This window comes from Microdochium trichocladiopsis (assembly GCF_020744255.1).
Source record: "Microdochium trichocladiopsis strain MPI-CAGE-CH-0230 chromosome Unknown B0I36scaffold_18, whole genome shotgun sequence".
Lineage (NCBI taxonomy): Eukaryota > Fungi > Ascomycota > Sordariomycetes > Xylariales > Microdochiaceae > Microdochium > Microdochium trichocladiopsis.
Window position 1 is genome coordinate 126,117 of NW_025763561.1, and position 13,062 is coordinate 139,178.

The window sequence follows — 13,062 nt, forward strand, 5'->3', positions numbered from 1 at the left end:
CATCCCGATATGTCCGAAAACCGACTAGACGAGCGCCACAGCTCACCGGTTGGAGTCTGTCAATTTGGTGGTGGCAAGCCGCACTGGAGGTTATGCGTTCTTCACCCTCTCATGCGCGCAAGTATGACACCCTAATGGAAGTGTTAATTACCACACCACAGGGTCCATGGCATGCGCGGATTTTACCAGGTCCAAAGCGCTCCCACCCAGTTAAAACCATACAGAACTCTGGAACCATCACCAGTCTGGCTATTGTGGCGGCCTTCAACTGCCTTTAATTTAACTGTTCGGGGCGGCTTGCTCGCACCTTTTTCCTGCTCTGCGTGCCTGCCAATTGCCTAGTACAATTGTGGAAATAGTGGCTGTTGGACTTCTAAGAGCACACCACAATGTTCCACAGAACCACAATCAAACCTTTTCCACAACGCTATCAATTACGCAGTCGAAGCTATTGATATTGCGCTCGCGATACCTCTCGCGCGCAGTGTATTTTGTCTTGTCTCCTTCACAGCAGTTCCGACAGATTGATATTTTGCATGCTTGTAGTTGGGGTGTAGGGTTTCTAACATGGATTGTGCTGCTGATCTCGACATGGCTCTCCCCGTGTCTAAATGTAGGTCGGTCCAGACACTTCCAGGGGGAGCCATCCTGGCTAGCGCAGCCACCTTAAGCCCTTCTGTGGGCGCCACGTCCCATCAAGAGGAACTCTGAGAGGTAAAGCTGCGTGACAGAATTGTGACTGAACTGTGGCTCTCCACGAACCCCAGATATTATTAAAAGGCCCTATGCAACGCTACATACTTCCTCCTTATGCTAACAGCAACATTATGTCTGATATTTCGACAGCGGCGACAGTGCAAAGCCTAAAAGGAATCCGGTCTGATAGAAGCCTACATTCCTCCCTTCGAAACCGATCATTATTCGGAACTCTTCAGTTCAAAGCTAGGCTTCAAGTATGGCTACTCAAGTACAAGCACCTTTCTTCGAAACGACCTACGCCACTGTCAGTGTTATCGGGCTCAACAATGTTTTTGTAGGCCTTATAATCGCTGGCATTGTGGGCGAGTTCTCGGTCGTCCTCCTAGTGCCGATTATCACCTCCGCTGCGTGTGCTCTGGGCAATGGTTTAGGTTACTACGCCTGGGGTTCCGACTACCCGGTGGTAAACAGGGCGGTCGCTGCTGCGTTCTCGAACTTCACGTGGATGGTGAGTACGATGTACCGTTGAATGCCCCTCTTCAGAGGCGCATAGACGTCCCTGTCTTTGTCTCAAGCTGGCTATACTACATTCGACTAATGCGGTGGTCTCCTCGTCCTGCTCTAACAGATTCAAGAAGCTGGACTTCCCTTCTACGGCTATGCGATCTTGGCCCCTGTCCTCTGCGGCATCGAGCGTGTAATCTTCTTAACGATCTTCTGGGGGCTTATGGTCGTTATCTTCTTCTTCCGCATTGCAGTACTCGTGCTCGACACGCGCTACGTCGTTATCAACGACCCCTCACCAGACCACCTGGCCCTGCATACAGCCCTCGTTGACCGCCTGCACTTGGCCTACTTCCTGCCCATCGCGATGGCCGAAACCGTGAGCGCCGTGTTCTTGCTGATGAAGTTCAGCAGGACGCTCCGGGCGTCGAAGTTGGGCGGGCTAGGAGGCGGCGGCAGGCTGTACCGCTACCTCATGTGCAGCACCGAGATACGCCTCGCCTCGCTAGCGTTCATCGGCATCGGACGTGCCATAACCTTCTCTTTCCGCGTGGAGGGCTCTTTCCGCGTGGAGGACCCGTATCTGCTAGCCGACCAGGTTGACCGTTTTATGTACATTCTGGGCTGTCTGTTCCCATTCATCATGTTGTACGTCTGCCCCTCTAATTTCGACACTCTAACGTTTTATAAATGGCCCAAACCTGCTAACAGCTGACATCATCCCAATAGCATCGACATCCTCGCCTCGCGCCTGATCTTCGCCGACGAGAATAGCAAGAGAAGCAACAATATCGACAGCGTCCCGTCAGAAGACTATACCGCCAGTAGGCTGCAACATTCAGCAGGCAAGCGCTACGACGACATCGACGGTTTTGCTACACCGCACGTCGAGCGCAGTGTCGTTGTTACGAACATGGCCAGCAGGCGGCCAAGCGCAGGACAAACTGTTGGGTCAGGCAGCCCGGACACATGCATGACGGCCTGAGGCAACAACCACCAGCAACAACCACCAGCTACAACACCAACCACACGATCACTGGGCGATCACCCCCGTGGAGTGATCAGTCCGGGATCGCGTCATGACACGACCATGATACAAACACGATCAGACCGCGAGCACCAGACGATCAGGGCATCAATGAGGGAAGGACATTCGTTATATAAACCTCGATAGTTTCCTCGTCATAGTCGTACCTTACCTCAGTGATCAATCTAACCATCTATCTTACCCATAGGTGAAGCACTACGCTTTAACGACTCTTATGAATATCAGTTGAACCGCCACGCCAGCAGCTCAACGCACAGCACACCCGCCGACCCATCGACAAGACAGAACGTTAGTCCGCAAGCGTCACTGACCCTGTTAGCACAAACCGCACTGAAGGCTTGTCTAGCAAAACCTGCTTGGGAGCATTCGTCACAGTTGTGTCCGGTGGGAAAGAATAGCTAAATAACTGACTTGTCTCTGGTCTACTATTCCTTAAGGCTAGTATGAAATACCTAGCAGGGGAATGGGGGGTCTCTGCCTAGTCGTCGAAATTATCATGATAGTTATCAGATTTCTGCTAACGTTATACTGTTGCCTTTCGTGGCACTAGTGTGTACCAGCCCGTCCTAATAGATGGGGTGTTTTGTATCTTCGGGCAGTTAAATTTGTCTGTATGTTTGGCACAGACTACCAGGCTTCACAATACGAGCAGCTTCGCGAACTCCTCCGAATACCGTAAGGATGTGGACAGAGTCCTCAGGGATGAATTGGGCGTTATGTACGTCGGGCTCCCTCGATTCCACGAGACATTTTTCGGGCGGGTGGCAGATCTCACGACAGCATCCGAGGCTGTCTTCAAGAAGTGCATGGAGGGCGGCGAACCACTCTTCAGTAATGGGTGGAGCGGATGGCCAAAAGATGCAAACCAGGACGATGTATTGAGCTGGTTTGCAGAGCTGAGCGAGAAGCTGGCGACGCTTGCAGAAGATTACAAGTCTATCCCGACACATCGACGAAGGCCACTAGCACAGCCCAACAAGCCAATCCAGGGCTCCACCGCGGAACGCAAGTTGGACGTCGGCTTCGTGGACAACCCAAAGGCCGGGAAGGACTCACGATGCCACTGGTCACAAATCCTGGTACCAGGCGAGCTAAAAAGCAACCCAGCCGCCGACACGGCGGCGAAGGCGTGGCTAGACCTTGGCACGTACGCGAGGGAAGTCCTCGCCGCTCAAGACATTCGTCGCTTTGTTTTGGGCTTCACCATCTGCGGATCTTTCATGAGGATATGGGAGTTTGATCGGCTTGGGGGCCTCGCATCCGAGCGGTTCGACATCAACGAAGATGGGCTGCGGTTTGTGTCTACGGTCCTCGGGTTTCTCTGGATGAATGAAGAGGAGCTCGGCTTCGATCCAACATTTACAGCGGCCAACGGCCAGCGGTTCATCGAGATCGAGCGGAACGGCTCGAAGGAACGCCTCATCATTGACGAGGTGATGCAACGTGCACGTTGCGTTGCCGGTCGGGCTACGACATGCTGGAAAGCTCATCGCGAAGGGCAGCCACAGATACCGCTCGTCATCAAAGATTCATGGCAGTATCCGGAACGCGGTGAGGAAGGCGCATTATTGCGCGAGGTGACCAGCAAAGGCGTCATCAACATCGCCAGACACTATTACCACGAAACGGTTCAGATATATGGAACGGATGACGACGTCCGAAACAACGTCCGAGGAGGACTAGACGTCACCAGTGCCACGAACTACCGGCCGGAACGATCAGCCCCCCCGTCGAGTACGATGGCCTCAGTTTCGCGAAAAGGCCGCAGCAGCAGTGTAGCTGCTGGCAAGAAACGATCGTCCAGTCAAGCCGGCGCCTCTCTGCCACACAGCAAGCGGTCTTGCTCGACATCTCAAGCCAGCGGCAATCTGTCAAATCGGGTGCATCGTCGTGTCATTCTTCGCGACTATGGAACTCCTATCTACAAGGCCAGCTCCCGAACGTCTCTGCTTGCCGCGCTTGACGGCTGCATTGAAGGGCATGAATCCCTACGCAAGGCCGGCATCCTGCACAGAGACATCTCTATCAATAACCTCTTGATCAACGAGGACGTCAATAATCCCTCCTGGCCTTCCCTTTTGATTGACCTGGATCTCGCCATCAAAGAGCCACGAGAGGGCGCTTCGGGAGCCAAGGGGAAGACTGGCACGAGGGCATTCATGGCAATCGGGGCGCTTCTAGGCGAGCAGCATTCCTTCATGCACGATCTCGAGTCATTCTTTTGGGTGTTGTTCTGGATATGCATCCATTGTAAAGGGCCGGACGAGCACAGGGTCGTCGCACGGTTCGACAAGTGGAATTACATCGACACAGAGGAGTTGGCGGAGCAGAAGAAAGGGCAAGTATCTCATGAGGGGGACTTCATCAGGACCGCTAAGGAGAATTTTACTCCTTATTATCAACCATTGATACCTTGGGTCAACCGGTTACGGAAAGCTGTATTTCCAAATGGTGGGTGGTGGGAGAGAGAGGACGGAGGGCTATATATTCGGATGCGGCAGATCCTTCAGGAAGCCCAAAAGGATCCGACTACCTAAGCAAGAGCCAGGCAACCTAGTATTTGTGTAACTACCTTGCTTTATTGTCTGCTCGTTTCAGCCGATCCCCTATAACATAGAGATACCATTCTGTCCCTTCAGCATCCAAATCAAAGGCGAGCCGCACCATCTCGTGGACGAGGCCTGCATCTGCCATTGGCAAGCGGCCAAGTTTTGTGAAGCAAGCATATATCCTCGATGCAGGGCTGTTTAACACCTCGGCGAATGAGCTTCCGAGGGATCGCCCTGTCTTCCCCTGTTCTACCTCGGCGTCTCGAAACTTCTTGGTGTATAACCTTCGAGCAAACTCTTGCCGCGACACGTTCCCATGCGCAGGGTGATTGGGATTCTGAAGGATGCCTTGGATCTCCGTGTCCGACTCCAGTAGCAGAAATGGCATTGGGTAGTGATTGACCTGCCAGGGCGCAGTTTGGGCAAACTCCCAGTCGATGATTGCCCGGAAGTTGAATCTGTCGTCAACAAGGATGTTCTGCGTACCAAGGTCCATGTGGTTCAGAGGGAACCGCCCCTCAGCGTCACTGTCCTCGAATAGGGTAGTGTTTTGCACGATGTCGCGAAAGACAAAGGCGCCAAGTACGGTGAAGGACAAAACACCATTCGAATCCGTATCCGTCAGATCCAGTTTGCTAATTGGAGCATCTGCAACGGTAGTGAAGTACTCAGCCGTACGAGAGAAAGGGCCGTGGCACCTCAACCCTTCTGCTGAGGCGCTGGCCAACCTGCCAATAACAGGCTCTCCTGTTGTCGATACGGAAGAGATGGAACCAATCCGCGGATATGCTAGAGTTGCTAGTTCTACCTGTACCCGCGTCCATTGGGATATGATGTGCTCCTGGATTGCAATCTAGATCCGGTTAGTAGGGCGGAATCGAAGCAATGAAAGAAACCCTACGATAGATTGCACAGGTCAGGTTCGACATCCTGTAGGGTATTTCCATAGAAGCCTTCCAAAAGCATGTAAATGGCACCGGCATCGGCAGCAAGCTGGGACCCGGGGCCTTCATAGGCGTATATCTGGGGGAGAGTAATGGTGGGTACGTTCTGCCTCACAAAGGCCATAGTAGCGACCTCGCATGCGATGGAGTACTGTTCGTCTTCCTCACTAATCGTAGGCGGGGCATCGGGGTGTCGCGGCAAGCGAACTCTAGCGATAACTAGACTGCCGTCTTCAGCAATCATCTCAAAACAGATCCAATACTGGCCCGCTGAGAAGGGCTTACTGGGCGTAGTTGAGTTTGCCGTTACGAACATCTGCGACGTCGAATGGAACCCGTCTTCGATTGACGACGTGAGAATTCCGGAGAGCCAGAAGATGCCCATTCTAGCCCTCACCAAGACGTATCTGCAGTGCACTCCGGAAGATGGCTTTAAGGACCTCGTCCAAGGGAAAGGACGCGGGATCAACTTCCTGCTCCAGTGCGTTGTCTCGCCCCAGCCAACGAGGCCACTGCTGACATGTGATAGTGGGCCGCCGGGAGTGGGCAAGACCCTGACGGCAGAGACGCTGGCAGAGAGCTCTCGAATTCCGCTATGCACAGGATGTATTCCCCGGCCGTGCTTCTGTTTCTTGCTGACCAAATAGGTCCCTGCTGGCCAGATTGGAGTGGATCCAGTGAAGGTGGAACCGATCTTGAAAACCATCTTCAAGATCGCCAGCCGCTGGAAAGCCCTCTTGCTCCTCGACGAAGCGGATGTGTTCCTGGCTCAGCGCTCAGAGAACGTGCAACTCAATACCCTGGTCTCGGTGTTCTTGCGGGAGCTGGGACAATACGATGGCATCCTGTTTCTCACCACCAACCGACTGCAGGGGTTTGACGAGGCGGTGCTCAGCCGGGTGCATCTGGCCCTGAGGTACGAACCGCTGAAGCAAGAGGCGCGTATGGCTGTTTGGAAGTACTTTCTCGACCAAGCCCGGGTCAAAGACGGACATCCAGCTTTCAGGAGCGATGTGATGGCCAGCCTTTGGCGAAACAGGAGATCAATGGCCGAGAGGTAAGAGGCCCGCTTTTGGTGATTGAGCCGCGCTAACTGTCCGCATAGATAAGAAATATTGTATTCCTCGCTCAGTCCATGGCCGAGTATAAGGGGGAAGTGATGAGCGAAAAACACCTGAAGGCTTCCATTACGACGAAGCAAGATGTCCACTTGGACTATAATGGGGCTGGTGCGGTGGAGAATCGGAATTCTTACATGTAACCGGACAGTGGCAGGCGTTAGTTTTCTCGGGCGGTGGGTTTGGGCGGAGCACATCTTGGGGGTTTATTAGGCTCTCTCTTTTCTGGTCCTCTAAAAGGGTTCAAAGCAGATTGCCATTTTCTTCTGTGCGGACACGCAATAAGTTCGGACATTGGATCAAAAAGAAGGAAAGACGAAAAACCCTGGGGTCTGATGACTGAATGTATAGGTATCCCATTAGGTACCAGACGTCATGGGAACGGTCCATTCAACAGCATCCACTTCTTCACAACGTACCACGGAGTGGACGGGAAGAGGCCGTGAAGGCTATCGGTGCGTTTCGAAGGAGTCCCGTGAGTCACTTACGGGTTGATTGCGAATAGCAGTTAGTGCTCGCACAGATGATACCGAGGCGCACTGTGCTAGAGCGACACGCAATCGCGAGGCTGAAGACGTCGCGTGAGATTGGCGGGGAATTCGCGGCGCGCCGTGTGTAGCCACGTGAACGTGATGGCTGGTTTCGTCCGCGAAAGAGCCAATGACAACGCCCGTCGACGGCCCACACTGCCTGGTCCGAAACTGACCGGCAATTCTGGTCGCCACCGCCATTTGCGAACCTTACGTGTCCACAACAACAAACCACCGCCGCGCACTCTACAGACCATGACGGGGTCCGATATGGCGCACTCATCTGTTCCGCGTCTGGACGATGCCGAACCGTCCCGGCCCGCCGAAATGCGCCCGAACAACGAACCCGACGATGACGCGATTATTTTAGCGCCCGAGCAAGCGACGCAAGTCGACCGCTTCCGCGAAGAACTCCGCATCTGCGAGACCGATGCGCAGCGATACGAACTGTGCGTGCAGAAACGAGACGAGCTGCTCGATCGGCATGCCGGAGTGCAGATCTTGGTCGCCGCCTGCGAGCATGTCATGTCGGCCGAGTGCCCCGAGTACAGACGGCGGAAGCAGACCAAGAACCGAGACTCGACCCAGCCATCGCCGGTAAATCAGGAGGACGATGCAGCGCAGTGGGATCGTTTTTTGGGGTAGCCACAGACGGATCCAAACGCCTCACTCCCCTGAAAGAGGTGGTGCGCTGCTGGGGTCGAGATGTTGTCCAGCACTACCAGTGGTCCTCCAGGACAGAGAAATACTGGAACCAGCTTCGCACCACGGCACGGAGAGTCCCTGCGTGGGAGGAAGCCGTGATCGGTCTGAACCGGTCAATGCTCCAACGGTCTAAGACTGTAGGGCGACGCCCGGTCCAGGCTTTAGTCAACCCAATTGAGCAGGCCGATCTAGAGAACGTCAGGATTTGGTCGCGCGAACATCCGTTTCCCTGTCAAAAATCGGCTGCGAAAGACTTACCAGATGCCTTCGGGTTCGACAAGTATGGTCTCATGGTCCATAAGCAGTTTGCTGTCGACTTACCTGAGACCAACGGCGGCGGTACTACGGAGGCGGCGGCGGTACCGGAAGCCAACAGCGCCGACATCGCAGAGCCGTCAGGGAAGAACGGTACTGCGGGCCTAGACATGCTGGCATTCGCGGCATCGCAACCCGGTGATACGGATTCAAATAGGAACGACATTGCCTCTGAAGCCATTGATGCCTTCCTTGCTGGGGCTGCTGATGCCACAACACCCACCAGCCATGACCAATCCAGTACTACTTCAGCAGAGGACACGGCCGCAACGACTCCAGAGGCTCCTCACTTCCTGGATAGCTCTAACGATACAAATACCACTCCTAACAAGCCTTCTGGAATGTCACTCCGTGCACGCAAGGAGTTGTCCTACCACGAGCCCACCAAGAGCGGGGGAGCCTCTAAACCGAAACAAGCTCGACTTACTGCCTCAGTCAAGGCCCCAAAGATCCCTCCACGATGCTGTCCGGCCGAGGTTCCATCAACACTCCTGTTGGCCCTGGACAACCCGTCTATGTTCGGGCCAGAGGCAGCAGAGCAACTCTCCCCTTTTCTCTCGCAACTCTGCCGCTCACATCTCCAGCTTCTCGCGACGCGGACGTCGGCCATTGCATTCGCCCAAAAAGCGACCCTGCCGGGGACCCAATATGTCTCGAGCGCGGTAACATCCTTTGGTGCCGATCGCCCGGTCCGTCGACGTGCCGCTTCAGTGCCAGACATCACTCAGCCTGTATCAAAACGGGCCCGGGTTGACGCGGCTCCACCGTTCCTTCCTACACCTATGGCGAGACCAGATGTTGCCCGAGACCGACCGATGCACGATCGGATGGCAGATGATACCTACCGGAGACGAGTCGTTGCTGAGCTGCAGGAGAAATCTAGCCAGCATATGTCATCGCAAGACTCCCACGGCAAGGGAACCGACGACCTTATCTACAAGTTGCTAGAGAAGGCCGAGCAGCCGAACACAGACAGTAGCAAGGGCGTAGTTGAGGCGCTGTTTTGCACCGGCGATGAAGCGGCAAGCCTGGCTGAGTCCGGATCTCCTCACGACGCTCCGATAATCACGGAAGGCCAACAGCAATTCCGATGGAGCATGGGCGACAGACCCATTGCTCAGCTTTTCCGGCGAATGGGCTTCCTGGACAAGTCGGTCTCCGTGCAAATACCATCTCGCGGTTCTACTAAGCGGTCATATGAAGTCCGGAAACTCGGTGAAGTCCGGAAACGGTTCCTTACCCAGGACAGCACCGACGACCCGTGGAACATTCTCGATTTGCAGAGCCCCCTGCCTCATTCCATGCCAAACTTCTTGACGGGCGAGAACTGTCAGCTTCTCCTTCAAGTCCGCAATGCGGTGCTGATGGAGGATAGCGCTGAAAGGGTAGTAGCATCAACGCAGGAGTGGAACGAGTGGAAGAACGTTCTCGACTGGGTCCTATTGTCGGAAGGGGGCCACAACACGGCGCCGCATATGGACAGTCACGGCTTTGCTACGTGGATCACTGCCCAGGAAGGGTCGATCGGGTTCGGCTGGATGTCTTGTCCGACGGAGGAGGAGCGAAATTCGTGGACGGCCGATCCCCACCAACATACAGGTGGCCGCTGGAGATATATTATCCTGAAGCCTGGCCAGTCTGTTTTCTTCATGCCGGGGACGATTCATTTTGTGTTCCGGGTGCGCCAGCATCAGACGTTGGCGCTTGGTGGCCACGTCCTTCAGTGGACAGACATCAGGCGCTGGATGCAAGTCATGCTTGCTCAGATAACGAACTCGGCCATTACCAACGAAGACATGAGGCGGAGCGCGCCGAAATACGTCCTCGCTGTGGCGAAGCTCGTCAAAGCTAGGGCAGAGGAAGGTGAGGCGGAACAGCTCGGGGGCGGAGCTGCGGTCACGCAGTTCTTCGCATCCGTGAAGGTAGGGCTCCCGCGGACATCCGGAGATAAAGGCTAATCGGCTCAGGAATTCGAAGAGAGACCAAGGCGCCGCCTACCTGGTTGGTAGAAGTAACTGCGAATAGCTAGACTTGGAAGTCTCTGTGGACTGCATCTCACTCGACCTTACCGTACACCGTAGAGTGGGTCGTGACGAAACGCGACAAACAATAAAGACAAAACGCGATAAACAGCGGCAAACAGCGACGAGAGTAGCGGCAAAGAGCAGCAAAATAAGTACAAAGCGCACAGTACCTAAGTGCTACACTTGCTATGACATCACTGGCAAGTCACTACTCCCATACCGCCAAGTCCTGGCCATTAAGTGTGATTGTCACGTCTGCCATCTCTACAACTACACAAGACGCTGTTCCGCATTCTAGTCAAGTCAACATCTTTTTCACTTGCCCTAACACCTCTTGTGCTCGTCCTGGGTCATATGCTGGGCCCGATCTGACAGCTAACTCCGCATCCTTCGCCACATAATCCGAGGCTACAATCAACGCAGTTGGACAGACCCGATGGATCTCTTCGCCGAGAGCTTTAAGGTTATGGTTTGTAATACGTCTTTGGTGACTTTGAGGGAATAAGCGTTATGGAGCAGATTGGAAGAGATAAAGACGTAAGTTATCCGGTACTAATTTTGTCTTGACTATAGTCGTTTATGTAGTACATAAGCTATTATAAGAACCCTCTTTAGCGATAAATGTACTACACAGAATCAACTAGATAAACCTAGCGAATAGGTACTTCGATTATCGTCAGAAAGGTATAGACCTAACCTAGTGAATCTAGAGGATTACATAAAGTTAAATATCTAGGTTATAGTCTGGGTAATGGTCTAGATATGTGTTACGACCCTGGGTGGGCGTAAGCTACTTAAGACAGTTGGAGCACCTAGATGATCGCCACCACTGCGATTATTGCCTAATCTTTTGCCCTAGGGGTTAAACGTACCGTTATAGGTGCCAGTCCGTTACAATATGTGGCAACGAGGCTGGAATGTCTCCTATACTAGTCTATAAGCCAGATCCAGATATGCCATACAGAGGCGTCTCCTTACGAAGCTATATTAAGTGTCACGATCCGGTCTCCGGGGTCAACCGTCTGGCCGGGCGCTGGGGGGTTTATGTCCTGACTAAGGTAGGTGGCACCTTATGCAATACTGACTCCGTGCTGTCGTGTCTCGTGGGGTTGTCGTTCGTGTCTCTTGCGAGATATCACACTCGGATCAATTGAGTGACTAGGTCAAGTGAAGGGTGAGGGTGATACTTAGATTGATCGCTGAAGTACAAAGGTAATGACTGTCTATCTAGGAAATCCTTCGCATTATATCCTTTGTCCTTCATCGTGGTTCCAAGGGGGTGTGCCCTTGGATCGCTGGATATGTTCCGATCCACATATCCTTGGATCGCTGGATATGTTCCGATCCACATATCCTGGATCGCTGGATATGTTCCGATCCACATATCCTGCTGACATAATGAAATGCTTACGTAACCTGGGGTGTGTCGTCCCGCGTGCATGACCTGCCCTTGTCCCTGGCCCGATCTTGCGACCTGTTGGTCGGGTTGTCACATTAAGGTCCTTAAGGAAGGCCTGTGTCACGATCCTGCCTCCGGGGTCAACCGTCTGGCAGGGCGCTGGGGTTGCTGTTCTGCAAGATAGGTAAAGCCTGTGCGATAACAACTAACACTCTGCTGTCGTTCTCTCTTTGGGGTTGTCGTGTCTCTTGGAAGAGATACCAGTCTCGGCAATTGAGTGACTAGTTCAAGTGTGTGGTGAAACTGATACTTAGATTGATCGCTGAAGCACAAAGGTAAGGACTGTCTGTCTAGGAGATCCATCGCATCTATATATCCTTTGCCCTTCATCGTGTGGCTTGTCCTGCGACACACTGGTGTCGCGGTGCCGATCGGGAGTTGTCGCAGATGCGACAACTGTTCGTCGCAGTGCCGACTGCCAAGCGTCGGCTGATTACCTAATCCTCTTGATTACCTAATGGGCTCGTCCCGCACCAGCCTTCGCAGCCTGCCCTAGACGTGGCCCGGTCATGCGGCCTTGTTTGTGCTGTCCCTGCGCCCAAACAATCCCCTGTTGGTTCTGGTCGTCACATTAGTCTATTACTCATACTACTGATTTTAACGCCGCGAGACTGACCCCTGAACAGAAGATGTACGAAACTCTCTTCAGAGGAGCATTATGGTGATGGTTGCCCGGGTCAAGTGAAATGTCATGTTTATTTTCACACAGGGCTTCAGCCCCGCTGAGGTTCTCTCGCATCTGATCGAACACAGGCTGTTTCCAGAGAATGCTGTAACCAATGTGGAGGCATGGATAGCTAGGATCCGGGAGGACAAACAGAAAGCGAAGTACTCTTGGGTGCACAACGCGCCAGCCTAATCGCCTCGGTTGGCTGGTTTTGGTCCCTTTTAGTGCCGTCCAATTCCCCTTTGCGCTGCCATTTCCTTTTCTGTTGTTGGTGTTGTTGTATTAGTTTCTGGACAGGGTGAAGGTTGCAACGAGCGGATACGGCTCAATGGAACCCTGGCCAGGTACAGGATTTGCCTTCCGTGCTTTGGGAATGCCCCAGAAAACTTTGGGACAATGAGCTCCTAGGATTATCACTCGAGCCACTAACTAAAGTGACGACGAACTCCTCGGTGAACCGAGCAGCACCTGGATTCCTGGATACATATCTAGGCTTTATG

The 13,062-nt window shown here is 53.5% G+C and overlaps 6 protein-coding genes across 6 annotated transcripts; 5 read left to right on the forward strand and 1 right to left on the reverse strand.

Annotated features, from left to right (window-relative positions):
* Nucleotides 1–955: 955 nt before the first annotated feature.
* B0I36DRAFT_378583 (uncharacterized protein) lies at nucleotides 956–4,788 on the forward strand (the record flags this gene model as incomplete). Its single annotated transcript, XM_046160706.1, has 2 exons — nucleotides 956–1,207; nucleotides 2,878–4,788. The coding sequence occupies 2 exons, from the start codon at nucleotides 956–958 to the stop codon at nucleotides 4,786–4,788; spliced, it is 2,163 nt and encodes a 720-aa protein (XP_046004004.1).
* B0I36DRAFT_401714 (uncharacterized protein) lies at nucleotides 4,574–6,060 on the reverse strand (the record flags this gene model as incomplete). Its single annotated transcript, XM_046161710.1, has 2 exons — nucleotides 4,574–5,653; nucleotides 5,728–6,060. The coding sequence occupies 2 exons, from the start codon at nucleotides 6,058–6,060 to the stop codon at nucleotides 4,820–4,822; spliced, it is 1,167 nt and encodes a 388-aa protein (XP_046004005.1). The 3' UTR covers nucleotides 4,574–4,819.
* B0I36DRAFT_211335 (P-loop containing nucleoside triphosphate hydrolase protein) lies at nucleotides 6,038–6,718 on the forward strand (the record flags this gene model as incomplete). The annotated part of the gene is made up of 3 exons (XM_046148913.1): nucleotides 6,038–6,225; nucleotides 6,274–6,350; nucleotides 6,414–6,718. Coding segments are annotated over 3 exons (570 nt in total), but the record flags the coding sequence as incomplete, so codon positions are not given.
* A 60-nt stretch (nucleotides 6,719–6,778) lies between these two features.
* B0I36DRAFT_279428 (uncharacterized protein) lies at nucleotides 6,779–7,455 on the forward strand. The gene has a single exon (XM_046151455.1). It carries the CDS (start codon nucleotides 7,206–7,208, stop codon nucleotides 7,365–7,367), a length of 162 nt encoding a protein of 53 aa, XP_046004007.1. The 5' UTR covers nucleotides 6,779–7,205; the 3' UTR covers nucleotides 7,368–7,455.
* A 1,739-nt stretch (nucleotides 7,456–9,194) lies between these two features.
* B0I36DRAFT_257835 (uncharacterized protein) lies at nucleotides 9,195–10,370 on the forward strand (the record flags this gene model as incomplete). The annotated part of the gene is made up of 1 exon (XM_046151044.1): nucleotides 9,195–10,370. One exon carries the CDS (start codon nucleotides 9,195–9,197, stop codon nucleotides 10,368–10,370), a length of 1,176 nt encoding a protein of 391 aa, XP_046004008.1.
* Nucleotides 10,371–12,434: 2,064 nt separating this feature from the next.
* Nucleotides 12,435–13,034, forward strand: B0I36DRAFT_342200 (uncharacterized protein). Its single transcript, XM_046156061.1, has one exon. The coding sequence runs from the start codon at nucleotides 12,587–12,589 to the stop codon at nucleotides 12,752–12,754; it is 168 nt and encodes a 55-aa protein (XP_046004009.1). The 5' UTR covers nucleotides 12,435–12,586; the 3' UTR covers nucleotides 12,755–13,034.
* The last annotated feature ends 28 nt before the right edge of the window (nucleotides 13,035–13,062 follow it).

Excerpts from the sequence above, each read along its gene's own strand:
- B0I36DRAFT_279428 (XM_046151455.1), top strand. The coding sequence starts at position 7,206 with ATGTATAGGTATCCCATTAGGTACCAGACGTCATGGGAACGGTCCATT.
- B0I36DRAFT_342200 (XM_046156061.1), top strand. The coding sequence starts at position 12,587 with ATGTTTATTTTCACACAGGGCTTCAGCCCCGCTGAGGTTCTCTCGCAT.